The 15,276-nt window shown below is 42.2% G+C and overlaps 1 protein-coding gene and 1 long non-coding RNA gene across 8 annotated transcripts in view; both read right to left on the bottom strand.

The window, feature by feature from the left end:
• Positions 1 to 345: 345 nt before the first annotated feature.
• LOC109195966 (uncharacterized) lies at positions 346 to 3,684 on the bottom strand. The gene is made up of 3 exons (XR_003214752.1): positions 3,631 to 3,684; positions 1,092 to 1,265; positions 346 to 406 (listed from the first exon to the last, which is right to left on the bottom strand). It is a non-coding gene; the product is annotated as an uncharacterized LOC109195966 (long non-coding RNA).
• A 4,255-nt stretch (positions 3,685 to 7,939) lies between these two features.
• Positions 7,940 to 15,276, bottom strand: part of LOC112842667 (protein NLRC3) — a 77,185-nt gene continuing 69,848 nt past the window's right edge. For 4 of the 7 annotated variants that reach the window (XM_025899764.1, XM_025899770.1, XM_025899765.1 and 1 more), the window contains 3 exons: positions 10,616 to 10,694; positions 9,987 to 10,215; positions 7,942 to 9,842 (listed from right to left, as the gene is read on the bottom strand). In XM_025899764.1, coding sequence (XP_025755549.1) covers positions 8,068 to 9,842; positions 9,987 to 10,215; positions 10,616 to 10,694 — 2,083 coding nt within the window. In that variant the 3' untranslated portion in view covers positions 7,942 to 8,067. Of the gene's footprint in view, positions 9,843 to 9,986; positions 10,216 to 10,615; positions 10,695 to 15,276 lie in introns of all 7 variants that reach the window. The other 3 variants (XM_025899758.1, XM_025899761.1, XM_025899775.1) reach the window with 3 other exon arrangements.

Below are 15,276 nucleotides of genomic sequence, written 5' to 3'. Positions count from 1 at the left end.
TGAAAGTCTTTCCAGGTGAGTTTGATCCAGGAGGGTCTGAAGCCAGAGTCAGACAGAGACTGTGCAGAGACTGTAGAAGGACAGAGCAGCAGCAGAGCAGTCCAGATACACTGATGATCCTCTGTCAGATCCAGAGGGACACACAGGGATGATGCTGGACTCTACATTGTGTCTGAAGTGGAGCTGTTCTCAGAGCAGTTCACTCTGCAGCACTGACAGTCATCTGCACTTCATTCCTCTGTCAGTCACTGCTGGATGAAGCTCTCCTCTCCACCTCCCAGTAACATGGCCCAGTCAGAGCGTCTCTACACACAAGCTGCTGCTGCTTCAACCTCTCTGGATCATCAGGACACAGCTCCTCCTCTCTCAGCACACACACCGTCCTGTTTACCATCATCAGCTCCACCTGCAGAGAGAAGAAGGAAGAGCAGAGGAGATAAACGAGTGTTTCCAGAGACTCTTCATCAGCTGTCAGTCAGTGATGCAGCACATCCAGTATAAAGAGCAGCAGGGACTTCAGTGCTGGGACTGTACTAGGACTCATTGTTGCTTCACTTTTTCTAATCTTTGGATTTTTATTGAAGTTGATGAAAATGTTTTTCCCTCCTAGTTTGAGTTTGGACTTTCATTCATTAGAAGAAGCTTGGTGTGTCCACTCTGAGCTCTGTAGGAACCCCAACAACAAGCCCAACAATCCAGATGGACGGTTCCAGCTGTTAACTGGAGGAATTCCATCCAAACATCTGCTCTCACTAAATTCTTCCTCACCTACAGACTGTGTTCTTCACTGCTTTAAACTTGGAAATGAATGCAGTCATTGGTCTGCGTGCTGTTTGGTTCAGAGAGCTGATTGGCTGTTGACAGTGTTCGATCAGAGCGCGTCAGCCGTTACCATGGTGACCATAAAGGTGACAAAAAGGCAGAAACAGGAAGTGTTTGTGTCCAATCCTGAAGCCTGTCACCATTCTCCTCTCACAGCTTCACTGAGAAGCTGCAGCTTTACAGGAAACACTGGATCTTTGTTTCATACTGACTGTGTTTAGTACAATACTGCTGACAGCACCACCCACTCACTCCATCACTCTACTGACCACAGAGTCTCCAGTCTGTACTCTGGACTCTGCTGAAGATCAGACAGCTGCTTCACATCTGGATCCTTCAGGTTGGTCCAGCTCAGCTCCAGCTGTCTCAGATGGGAGGGGTTGGACTTCAGTGCTGCTGCCAGATAATCACAGCTGATCTCTGACAAACCACAGCTCTCCAATCTGTATAAAGAATGAAAGATGTAAGTTTATTAGACAAAGTGTGAGCTTGAAATCATTCAGTGTTTCATCATCTGTTCAGAGCTGAAGAAGGTTCAGAATGTAGAAGTTTAGAAAATGGAAACTCCAAACAGCTGAAGCCAACAGGAAGCAGCTTCAAACAGGAAACTGTGCAGAGTTTCAGACTATATGTCCTGATGCAGCCAGTTGGATTTTGGAGATTTGAATCTCTGTTCTGTGACTAAGTCCTTGAATCATTTCTTCCAGTTGGTCCAACAAGACAGACTAAGTATTGGACATGTGTTGTGGCTCCATTAGGGGAGCTTCTACATGTGATGTGATGGCCCCTCTGGGTCTGTCAGGTCACAGGACTGAAGAGAGCTCAAACTGGGCACACAGTTGTTCCAGTCTGGACCAAAGACTCTATACTGGGACTGAGGGACTGCTTTGACTGCACCCACTGGGACTTTTTAAAGGCTCATGTTCTCACTTAGATCATCGATTTCTACTGACATTTCTTTCTGGGAAAAATGGGATTACTTTGAAAACAGGAAGTATTTTCCCCAATAAGCAGCCCTGGATTAGTAAATCACTCCAACATGTTCTCAGGCAGAAGAAGCTGTCTTGTTATGAGGGAGAGAAGAAAAAGATTGAGGCACAGAAACTTGTTGAAAGAGAGATAAAGCAGCTAAAATCAGGTGTAAAAGTAAAGCAGAGGATGAGCTGAATAAAGGACACTCAAGGCTGGCTTGGAAAGGAATGAAGTCCATGGTGGGGATGCAGAACAAGGAGCAAAGATGAATGTGATGCTGAATCAGCAGAAGACTTGGACTCATTGGATTCCAGCTTTGATATCATTGATTTCAATGAAGAGTTTTGTGATTGTAGCAAAGGGCTGGTAGCTCTGAGAGTCCCACTGATGAGGTGTTTGTGTGGAAATCTCTTAGTGGGACCAAAGAGAGAAAAAGCCCTGGTCCTGATGCTGTGGGAGGGAAATGATTGAAGTGTGCTGTGAGGAACTGACTGGGAGGTTTTCACACATTTTCCAGTCCTCCTTGGAACAACAGGAAGTTCCCAGCATATGGAAACAAAGGTTAAGTGTCCTATGGCACTCAGTGATGATGGTGCTGTGGCCCCACCACCTCCACCTCTTTGTAAAGGAACTAACTGTCATCTGAAGCTTCAAATGGAACTAAGACTTCCTCCACTAGGTGGCAGTGTCTGATGAGAAAGTGTTAGTGGAACTGGCCTGGAGTCAGAAACAGGAAGATGCAGGATTTGGGCTGAAATGGGGAAAAGTGGTTGGCACTAGTGCCTTAAAGCAAGAAGGTTGTAGGTTGAAGCTTGTTGGCCTTTCTGTGGAGGTTGGATGTTCTCCCACAGTCCAATGAAATGCTGCTTAGGTTCATTGGTGCTTCTAAATTGGCTGTAGGTGTGGATGTGAGAGAGTGCTTCTCTGTCTCTCTCTGTTGGCCCTGTGATGGACTGCTCACCTGTGCAGGTGGACCACGCCTCTTGCCCTATGACAGCTAGGGCACAGGCTGCAGCCCTGTGAGCCTAAGCTGAATAAACAGTTAGCAAAAATGATCCATAGATGGCCTGAAATCCCCCAGTTAGCAGTTTGGTAGATAGCTATGACATGCTAATCCCATCCAGCAGCTGTATTCTACCTGTAAGCTGATCCCTGCTGAGCCAAAGCACTTTTTCACATACAAATTACAACCTTTAATAGAAACCTATTGGTCAGCATCTTATTAGCCTGCTGTTAGCTTCATTCCACAGAAAACTGAGAGAAACTAACAGAGTTGATAAAGAATAAAGAGAAATGTGCTGATTTAAAGCCTTTGAAGTGCTTCAGATGATCTCTGTCCACTTCTGTCCACTCATTCATTCATGTAAGCTTCTAATGCAGCTTTGATCTTCACAGTCTGCTTCATGAAACTCATTCTAACCCTGAATGTCAGAGTGTTCCTCCTTCTCTTTCCCATCATTCATGCTGGCAGTGGAGGAGATTTGGATGTTGGACTGTGTTTTGGATGATGTGTGTATGTTTGTGTTGGACTGCTGTCTGTAAAGCAAACACACATTTTGCTTTTTTCAGTGTCAGACAGACTTTAAGGTGGAATGAAGAGTTGGAGAGTTTCACAGTGAATTATCCAGTGGAGGATTTTTCTTCTTCTTTGAAGGTTTGAAATGTGAACATTGTTCTGCTACAGTCAATGGACTACACCAGAGAAGAAGAAAACAGACTTTACCATGAAGATCCTCAGTGTGGATCAGTATAATATCAGCCTGATGTCTGCAGTTTAGTGTCAGCATATCTTTCACATCATATTCATCTCAGCACAACTAAAACATGCTGACTGACCTCAGAGTTTCAAGTCCACATCCTGGACTCTCCAGGAAACCACACAGATGCTTCACTCCTGAATCCTGCAGCTTGTTGTTGTAGCTCAGCTCCAGCTGTCTCAGATGGGAGGGGTTGGACTTCAGTGCTGCTGCCAGATAATCACAGCTGATCTCTGACAAACCACAGCTCCTCAATCTGTATAAAGAATGAAAGATGTAAGTTTATTAGACAAAGTGTGAGCTTGAAATCATTCAGTGTTTCATCATCTGTTCAGAGCTGAAGAAGGTTCAGAATGTAGAAGTTTAGAAAATGGAAACTCCAAACAGCTGAAGCCAACAGGAAGCAGCTTCAAACAAACACAACAAGAGAAAAACTCTGAACGTTTCACATTAAAGTCGTACATTTATCATAAAAACAGGACAAAGACTTGAAAAAGTGTTTTTCCTTCCAGGAACCACAAGGCTTCACTTTTAAAGGTGAAGTGTGAAAGAAATGGACATATTTGAAGTCCAACACCTTTTTCCAGTCACATGATTAAAGCAGACAAACTACAAGCTCATTTTCATTCCAACAAGTCATCTTCTGACCTGGACTAACAACACTGGTCTCTATGTGCAGCTGGCTGTGAGACCAGTGCTCAGGGAGCGTCTACAAAGTGCAACACTGAAAGAACATCACACACTCATTTGCTTCCATCATCCAACCTGAAGAGGAAACAGAGACGGCTCCCCTTCAAAGTAAAAGCTGCTCCTTTTGGACACAGTATCAAAGAAAGTCTACAGTATAACATAGAAAAGACAGAACAAAGTTTTGGTTGTTTTTAAATTGTGCAGAAATGAAACTACACTAAGCTCAATTATGTGGCAGACAGTTCATCCCATGTCAGTTTGGCCTCATCCTGGGCCGGATTATCCAGCACACACTCTGACCACAGGCCCAGGGGCCACGCACAGCTGGGCTCCATCCAAGAGACAGGAAACAAACCAACACAATAATAAAAAGCACCATGTGATCTTCTTCCATCTTCAAGACAAACATAGTAAAAACATGAGCATATCTATGTTTCCTGATAAAATGATGTGACAGGTAGAACAGAGTAAAGTGGTGGTGTTACAGCCTTTCTCCCCTCTGCTGCCGAGGCTGTTAGTCTCTCCCAAACTCAGCTACAGGACTTCCAAATGAATGAAAGCAGCAGAAGTGGCTTTACAAATAGATCCTGTGCACGGGAAAATGCTAACTTCCTGGTTTGAGACCGGATGTGGGGTTGTACATTTCCGGTAGCTTTACTTTGCGGTCAATCGCTACTGCGAAGATATTCTCCAAAATCATGTCCGAAACTCGAAAACGGAAAGATGGCGTTAAGTTACAAAGAGCAGAAGGTGGGAACACTCACCACTGTTGTGTCATAAAAAATCTAATGATCAATTTTGACGTTTAAAGAGTTTCGATCGATCAGTTGTTTACATCACTCAACACAAGCAGAACTGCATCACTGTAGCAGAAGACACATCGTCCACATTCAGAAGCACATCTCTGTATAGTGACTGGTCTGATGATTTAAACAGGCAAATGTTCAGCATTCAAACTACAGCTGAACAACAGTCAAACCAGATGTTTCCCCGTTATGTCGATATCAGCAAGTCAAGTACACATCTACACAGCATGTTAACAAACCATGAAAAAGCCACACAAAAATGAATGACTGCTGTTAAGGGTTTCAATACATTAGTTTTTACGAAGGGTCTGTTGTGACTTACCTTCAAAATTACAGAGGTCCCTCACTATAACGCGGTTCACCTTTCACCTGCTGTTTGGCGGATTTTTGAGTGCAAGTTTGCTTATTTTACGTCACATTGTGTCCTGCGTCCTGCTCGCTGCAGACGATCTCCTCCGTGCCGTCTCTCCTGTACAGAATCGCTGCATCGATGCTAGCAGCGTGACTCTGAAGTTCAGTACTGGATGTCCATGATGTCCACGAAACGTTTTGCACCGTCAAAAATAAAATTGGCTACTTGATTTCACCCATCGCTGGTTATTTTTAGAACATAACACCGGCGATAAACGAGGGACAGCTGAGAAATATAACATTTGAATCTCTTTTCTCTTTTGCTCTGAGGCGCGGGGGAAAATATCGACAAGTCGATGAACATCATTTACAGATATATTGGGTAAATGCCCAAAACATCTATAGAAATGTAAATCGCCGCTTGATTCATTCATTTGCTTAACTTGTTTTGGACCGGAAACAAAGCGCGAATAGGACACCGGAAACAAAGCTCCCCACAGGAGTTTCCGCACCGGAAGCAGCATATGCTAACGTGCACAAGAGGAAGAGGAGAAGAAGAGGAGAGAGAAGCTACCCTGACCATCACTCCAGCTGAAAACATCACACTTCCATTAAAGTTGGTGAGAAAATGTTGAGCAGGATGAGCTGCTGGCTAATCTGGAGGCTGTAGCAGCAGCTCACAGTCACAGTGGATTTCCACTCATGAAAAAGCTCTGGCTGCTTCATTTCTCATCTCATATCAGAGACTTTAGTGAAGCTGTACTGTGATGCTTCCATATTCCAGTGAGGCCTCCATAATGATTTCAGCTGTTCTGTACACACACTGTGTGCCCTGTATGGCTCAAAGTCTCTGCAGCCTGTTTTTATCTGCTATCATCAGATCTTCATCATCCTCATTCACATCCCTCACATAAAATGTATTTATGAACAGCGATGCAGGGCAAGGAGTAGCAACGTGAATTAAATAAATACATCATTAAATAATTCATTATCAATATATTTTTTAATTAATTATGTACATTTTTAATTAATTTGTGAAATAAATAATTCATTAGTGATGTATTTATTTAATACAACCATAAAATTATTGCTGTTTTACTCAAAATAAATTGAAGACATCAATATTAAAGGTTAAATTATGATAATGAACACATGCAACTATAACTGATGACATAAGAATTTGGATTTTTAAGCTAAAGTGAAGGTGCTGACTAGGGCTGCACGATTTTGCATAAAATGAGAATCACGATTTTTTTGCTTAGAATTGAGATCACGATTCTCTCACGATTTTCTTTTCCAATATAAATATTTATTGCACTTATTAACTGCACATCAACTTCGTAACAGTTGAAACTGAAGATAAAAACAATAAATAAACATAAAAACAATAAATGCCTCACATTTTGTGGTTGCCGCAAAATGTTGTACTACTTGAAATTCCGTCTCCACCGTTGCTCGATACTGCGTGTATAGAGCAGGTAGTGCAACAATAGAAAAATAGTTGCGGGACGGCGCTGTGTAGCGTTTGTCTAGGGTGTTGATCATTTTCCTAAATCCCTCGTTTTGCACAGTGTTGATGGGAGCCATATCTTTGGTCAGGTGATAAGTAATAGCCTCCGTAATTTCTTTGTGCCTGCGGGAGTTCGACGTGTATAGGGAAGCGCTGTATAAGGTTCCCGTTATTGATGTTTGGGTGGTTGACCGGGACGAATTTTCTCCTGTCACTTTCTCGTCATCCCTGACGTTTTCTCCGTTGTTTTTTCCCTGCCAATTTGAGCATCACGGCACAGCTTCTGTATCACGTGGTACAAGGCTCCGCCCTTGTCATTTGTTGAGCAGGAAGAGGGAGCGCTTGTTTTCATGCAGATTACGTCCCGGATCAAAATGCGGTACAATCGTCGTCGTCTTTTTTTTTTTTTTTTTTTTTTTTTTTTTTAAATAGTTGTCATTTGGAAATGAGATCGCACATAAGTATGAATCGAGATCGCGATTTTCTAACGATTAATCGTGCAGCCCTAGTGCTGACTCACTTGTTTCTCTCAAATCCTCCCTAATAACAATAACATAATTACACTTTAGCCACAAGAGGGCAGCAGCATTAATATAAGTCCACTAGCACTTTATATAGCCTCTGTAGAAATTATCCACATATCTCACTTATCTTAACTGCACTACTGTATAGTTCTGTGTAAATAATCATTCTGTACAATAATTTTTAATCCTATAACTGTTTATAACTTGCATAGTTCACATTTCTGTATAGTTTTTTTATTTCATATTTATATCCTGTTCATAGCCTGTACATACTTATAGTTATAGAATATTCATAACATACTTCATACCGTGTACATTATAACATACCATAATAGACCCATTTCTGTAATATACTTACATATCTATATTATTGCTAATATATATTGTAATATATCTATATCATGGCTAAAGCACTTCTGGATGGATGCAAACTGCATTTCGTTGCCCTGTACCTGTGACATGTGCAATGACAATAAAGTTGAATTCTATTCTATTCTATTCTATTCTATAAGTCACGTGTATATAAAGGTACAGTGATTATATTCCAGTGATTCTGACAAAAACAAAACAGAATTTGATGGCAGTGTGTTTTTCCATAACATACCAACCAAATTAAATAATAAAAACTTTATAACTTACAGAGCTTTTTTAGAGACTTTGACCACTGGCAGCAGCCTCAGAAGAGCCTCCTCTGAAGCAAAGTATTTCTGCAGGTCAAACACATCCAGATCTTTTTCTGATGACAGTAAGATGAAGACCAGAGCTGACCACTGAGCAGGAGACAGTTTATCTGTGGAGAGACGTCCTGATCTCAGGGACTGTTGGATCTCCTCCAGTAGAGAACGATCATTCAGTTCATTCAGACAGTGGAACAGATTGATGCTTTTCTCTGCAGACAGATTCCCACTGAGCTTCTTCTTGATGTACTTGACTGCTTCTTGATTGGTCTGTGAGCTACTTCCTGTCTGTGTCATCAGGCCTTGCAAACGAGTTTGATTAGTCTTCAGACCCAAGAGAAAACGAAGGAACAAGTCCAGGTGTCCATTGGGACTCTGTAAGGCCTTGTTCACAGCACACTGGTAGAAGTATTTCTCTGTCTGAGAACTTGTTTGTTGTTCTTCCAGCAGATTGAGTCCAGAGTTGATGAAGGTCAGGTGGACATGAAGAGCAGCCAGAAACTCCTGAACACTGAGATGAACGAAGCAGAACACCTTGTCCTGGTACAGTCCTCTCTCCTCTTTAAAGATCTGTGTGAACACTCCTGAGTACACTGAGGCTGCTCTGATATCGATGCCACACTCTGTCAGGTCTGGTTCATAGAAGATCAGGTTTCCTTTCTGCAGCTGATCAAAAGCCAGTTTTCCCAGTGACCCAATCATCTTCCTGCTCTCTGGACTCCAGTGTGGATCTGTCTCAGCTCCTCCATCATATTTGATCCTCTTGACTTTGGCCTGAACCACCAGGAAGTGGATGTACATCTCAGTCAGGGTCTTGGGCAGCTGTCCTCCCTCTCTGGTTTCCAGCACATCCTCCAGAACTGTAGCAGTGATCCAGCAGAAGACTGGGATGTGGCACATGATGTGGAGGCTTCGAGCTTTCTTGATGTGGGAGATGATCCTGCTGGCCTGCTCCTCATCTCTGAATCTCTTCCTGAAGTACTCCTCCTTCTGTGGGTCAGTGAACCCTCTGACCTCTGTCACCATGTCGACACACTGAGGAGGGATCTGATTGGCTGCTGCAGGTCGTGTTGTTATCCAAAGGCGAGCAGAAGGGAGCAGGTTCCCTCTGATGAGGTTTGTCAGCAGCTCATCCAATGAGGTGGACTTTCTGGTTTCAGTCAGGACTTTAGTTTTGTTGAAGTCCAAATTAAGTCGACACTCATCCAGACCATCAAGTATGAACACAACCTGGAAGTCTTCAAGCCTGCAGATTCCTGATTGGTTAGTTTGATTAAAGAAGTGATGAACAAGTTCCACCAAGCTGAACTTTTCCTCTTTCAGCACATTCAGCTCTCTGAAAGTGAATGGAAATATGAACTGGAAGTCCTGGTTGGCTTTGTCTTCAGCCCAGTCCAGGCTGTATTTCTGTGTTAAGACTGTTTTCCCAATGCCAGCCACTCCCTTTGTCAGCACTGTTCTGATTGGTTCATCTCTTCCAGGTGAGGCTTTAAAGAGGTCTTCTTGTCTGATGGTTGTTTCTGGTCTGTCTGGTTTCCTGGATGCTGTTTCAATCTGTCTGACCTCATGTTCATCATTGACCTCTGCAGTCCCTCCCTCTGTGATGTGGAGCTCTGTGTAGATCTGATTCAGAAGGGTTGGGCTTCCTGCTTTAGCGATGCCCTCAAACACACACTGGAACTTCTTCTTCAGTTGGGCTTTAAGTTCACGTTTACAGAGTGGAGCACATATTTCTGAAAATAACAAATTCAGAAGAATTAATTATTATATAATAAATATCACAGCCTTTCAGTACCCTGAAAGGATGAATGTCTATTGGTCCATTTCTTGAGCTATTAGGAAAGATCAATATTCAGTCTTTAGAGAAATTCTCTTACTGCTCTGCAGATGGTCAGCCATCTCATGCTGCTTAAGTCTCCTCAAGAAGTGGAGTGTGATCTTCAGAAATGCTTCTCTGCAGCTCTTTCTTTCATCTTCATCCTCACCTTCAAACATCTCCTCATCCTCCATCTGGCTCTTAAACGTTTCTGGGTGATCTGGACTCAGAAGCTTCTGGATCTTCTTCAGCTCGTTCTTCACAAACATGGTGATGTTGTCCTCCAGCCGCTGGAAAAGAAGACTATATGAATTACCCAGTGGTAAATGGACTGGTTCTTATACAGCTCTCTGTGATACTCTGTGCACACAAAGCATTTTATACAACATGCCTCATTCAACCAAGCACATTGTTCTGTGCTTAAATACTTTCTTTCACACTCTGATGGATGCATCAGAGGGCAGCTTGGGTTTAGTACGTTACCCAGTACATTTGCCAGCCAGGGTTTGATTCACAAAGCTTCTGACGAGTAGCTGACCTGCTCACCTCCTGAGCTACAGTCACCCCAATCTGACTGAAATCATGGAGCCCAAACTCTGATTTATGTTGGACACACTGACAATCCTCTGGTCCACAAAGTGCAGCATAGAGGTGACTGAAAAGAACAAATGTAAACGTAGTACTACAAACCATAACCACAGAGTCCAGGTGTGTTTGGTGTTGCTGTGCAGACTGACCAGTGGAAACCTCGGCTCTCTCCTGCTCCACTCTGTGGAGGAGTAATGAATAATTAGCTCATGTTATGTCTGTCCACACACAGACACAAGCTAAAGGTCCATGAAGTGATGTTTGGATGGGTTCAGTCAATCAGATGACTGTCATGGTGAAGCTTTGCTAATCCTGGTGATCCCACTGAGAATTAAAAACTCAGTTTCCAGATGTCTGTAGTTTTCTGCTCAGTTTCTTTAGTCCCAACAGCTCTTACCATCTCCTGCATGAAGCTTTGCCTCCATGCTCAGATGCCCTGGAACAAGGTGCTCTCTTTATATCAGTGACTGGTTTAAAGGGACAACTTGCAGTGCTCGCCCAACTTTGTGTCAGCAAAAGTAGTTCTAATGTTTATTACACTTTTTACATTTTTACACACACAAATCAATGAACGCAAAAACATAAACTTTTCAGATATTTTGTTTTACAATGTTACAAAACTCAGTTCACAACTACACAGTCTGATTTACAAAATATTTATGAGCACAGTTTGAGCCGATGTCTGTCCCGAGTCTGTGGACTCAGTGGTTTTGTTTTGATTCTTATTGTCTTTTGTTACAGTTTCATCCTGATTAAGATTTTCTAGTTCTGAGGTTTTGGTTTCTGTGTTCCCTCTGTACTGTGTTAGTATTGTGTCTCTGTGTTCACTTCCTGTTTTATTTTGACAGAGCCATGTCCTACGTTAGTGTGTCTACTTTTGCTTCCCCTTGTCTGGTTGTGTCCAGTTAATCCTGCTGTGTCTCCCTTTTCTCATTCCCTGATGGCTCTTTTGTGTATATGAGCCCTTTGTTTTCTCCTGCTTGTTGCTGGTTCGTCTGTGTTATCTCCCCGTGTCTCCGTTTAAGGTTTCAGGTTAGTTTTTTAGTTTTTTCAGTAGAGGTTATCTTAGCTTCTGCACAGGCCATCTCCACTGCACTTCACCGTTTCAATAAAGCTCACTCACTTCACAGCAGTGTCGGCATCTTGGGTCCTTTATTAAATTCAACATGGCTCGCCCCGCTAGCCGTGACATAAGATGTGAAAACAATATCCAAAAAACATGAGGGACAAACAGGGAATAGTTTTAAGGTGCAGGGCCAACAAACTGAGTCTAGCCATAAACTCAGAGTTGATTGAATTAGCATTTTGAATTGGCTGATCTGAGTTACTTCAATCAAGTCTATCTTCACTTTGAGTTAAGATTATACGTGATTAATGTAAAAGAAAAAAGCCATCATCAGCAACTGATTCTGATTCAGCAGGTTTTCAAATCTAAACGGTACCCATCCCTAGCTGGCTGTAGTTAAACCTTTACTTAAAAAGCATCCCTAGACCAGCTGTCTTAGCTAATTATAGGCCAATCTCCAACCTGACAATCCTTGGAAGAGTAGTTGGGGGGAGACAATCAGAGGGGCAGTGTGATGATCTTAGGTTACAAACTACCGCAGTCAAGTCATTAAGGGAGACGGGATCAAACTGCTCTAAGACAGCTGAGCACACAGGAGAAAGACTCGGACTGAGGCAGCAGTCGGCGAGACAAGAGCCCTAATAGACAGAACCTTGTTGTTAAAAATGCTAAAACATCATCACAAATACTTGGTGAAGAAATGACTCCGACATTATCACGTGAAGGAAGAAAACGATTGAGGACATTAAAAAGTACCTGAGGCCTGTGACTGTTTACTGACACTAAGTTTAAGACAAACTGTGTCTGCAGTTTTTACAGCTTCTTGGTAAGAAAGACAGAAAGTCCTTAAAATCTGTAGAGAAACATACAATCTGTCCTTTTTCCATCTCCTTTCAGCGCGTCTACAGTCACGTCTGAGGGAGCGCGTATGTTCATTCAACCACAGCTCTGATAAATGCTGAGCGCGCAGAGTCCTGAACGGAGCAATAGAGTCCAAAATATCAGTGCAGGTAGAATGAAGAGTGTCCAAAAGGTCCTCAACACTTTAACAGCTGGAGTTCATTATTCCAGAGTCCATGAAGGCAGCAGAAAAAGCGGCGCTGTCAGAGCATTAAGCGCTCGCTTTTTACGCGCTGGGGCACACGGCTTATCCACCGAGCAGCGCAGCGTTACAGTGAACAACACAGGAAAATGATCGGAGATGCCCAACTCAGACATTTCAGTGATGCACACATCCAGCCCGTGGGAAAGCTCCAAGTCTAGTGTGTGACCTTTTTCATGCGTGGGACCAGTAACCCACTGGGTCAAGTTAAAAGAGTCAATAATATTTAAAAAGTCCTTGACCAGAAGTTTAGAGTCACAGCAGACATGGATGTTGAAATCACCAAGGCAGCATCATCAGAAGACATAGCACACGCAGCTCTATCTATCCATGAAGCCAGGTAACACACACCAATGAGTTACACTGCAGGAATGTCTTAAAGACATAAAGACCTGGATGGCCGCTAACTTTCTGCTTCTTAATTCAGATAAAACTGAGGTTATTGTACTCGGCCCTGAAAATCTTAGAAATATGGTATCTAAGCAGATTCTTACTCTGGATGGCATTACCTTGGCCTCCAGTAATGCTGTGAGGAACCTTGGAGTCATTTTTGACCAGGACATGTCCTTCAAGGCACATATTAAACAAATATGTAAGACTGCTTTCTTCCATTTGTGCAACATCTCTAAAATTAGAAATATCCTGTCTCAGAGTGATGCTGAAAAACTAGTTCATGCATTTATTACTTCCAGGCTGGACTACTGTAATTCACTATTATCAGGATGTCCTAAAAACTCCCTGAAAACTCTTCAGTTAATCCAAAATGCTGCAGCAAGAGTCCTGACAGGGACTAGAAAGAGAGAGCAGATTTCTCCTGTATTGGCTTCCCTTCATTGGCTTCCTGTTAAATCCAGAATTCAAAATCCTGCTCCTCACATACAAGGTCTTAAATAATCAGGCCCCATCGTATCTTAATGACCTTGTAGTACCATATCACCCTATTAGAGCACTTCGCTCTCACACTGCAGGCCTACTTGTTGTTCCTAGAGTATTTAAAAGTACAATGGGAGGCAGAGCCTTCAGTTTTCAGGCCCCTCTTCTGTGGAACCAGCTTCCAGTTTGGATTCAGGAGACAGACACTATCTCTACTTTCAAGATTAGGCTTCAAACTTTCTTCTTACTTAACGATTAAGTCCCTGTATTCCACCGTTATATGGAAATCAGCCATTATAACTTGTGTCAAATCTACTTGTACCTCACAGTTTTCTAAGTACACAGAGAGCAGTAAACCTCAGAGCAGCAGCACATCAGACTGTGTGCAGAAAATCTAGAAGAGAAAATATTTTATTTCTAAATGATTCTTGTGACCATGCTGCACCACAACACCTGATCTCTGGTTTCCTGACCTCTTCAATCCCACTTTAATACTTGACTAAACTCATTTTCCTGTTCAGGTGTTGAGGCAAAGCCACCATCTACAATGCAGGCAACAGCAAACGGAGCTGTTTTTTATTCCCTTTGGGTTTTTTCTACTTTTGTGCTACAAAATGTTCAAGCTGATTAAATTCATTAGAATAAAAGTTCAGATAATTTTCTCATATTAATGTTGGAGGTAGAAGTTCAGGTAACTTTGCACAAAAACTGGCAGACATTTGCTTCAAAGATGGAGTTTTTACTTTAACACTGTGAGTACATTTCAGAGCCTGGACTCTTTTACCTTTACTTGAGTAAAGAAGTTGAATCAGTATTTGAGCTTTAAGAGGCTATTTTAACACAAACATCAGTCCTTCTACTTAAGTATGTTTGCCTCTTTGTTTACGCCTAAATTAACTTTACTGTTAACGAGTTTTCATGTTTCTGTAATCCACCAGTGTGCTCATGCTTTTTTAAGTGAAAACATATTTTTAATGATCAAATATAATTATTTTTGTTATTTGTGGATTTTAAATGTCCTTGACAGAGACAGATGATAATCATTATCCTGCACTGTGGTCTCAGGTTTGGTCGAGCTCGCACAAAGAATGGCTGCTATGTTGAACTTCCTCCTGGGATCTACACTAAGAAGTGAGTCCAACATTAGCAGGGTCTCTTTCCTTTATCTGGATTCACTTTAGCATTCACAGTCACGTGAAGCTTGTTATTAACTCGATAAGTCAACCCAGGGTTTCAGCTGAGCGTTCACATGAAACACATGGTGTTGGCAGCATCTGATCAATCATATTGATGGAGACGTGTATCAGCAACAGAGCAGCTGAGTTTGCAGAAGGAAGTCAAACTAAACCATAGGAACAATATGAGGAGATTACACACATAATAAAATACTAGCAGTAACACAGCTGCTGCAGACAAATCAGTCGTGTGATGGTGTGTGAGAGGAGAAGGACTGTAAAGGAGTTTGGTGTTAAAAGCTCTGTATGAATTTGAAGGGCTTTAAAAAGGCCAATATAAAGTAAAAGGCAGCAAACTTGCTGACTGTGAAAGTCACCAGACTTATCAGAGCTCTGTGATTAAGACCTGTAAGAACACCTATTTGTACTTGTTGGCATTATATCAAACACACACGTATATTAAGCCTTTGTTTGAACTCTGGTTGAATTGAAGAGCTGAGCTGATATTAAATATGAGGATTTATTCAAAAATACAGAGTCAGCAACA

The sequence above is a fragment of the Oreochromis niloticus genome, linkage group LG3, assembly GCF_001858045.2.
Source record: "Oreochromis niloticus isolate F11D_XX linkage group LG3, O_niloticus_UMD_NMBU, whole genome shotgun sequence".
NCBI lineage: Eukaryota > Metazoa > Chordata > Actinopteri > Cichliformes > Cichlidae > Oreochromis > Oreochromis niloticus.
The sequence above is the reverse complement of the archived record's forward strand: the minus strand, read 5'-3'. Positions and strand labels throughout refer to the sequence as shown.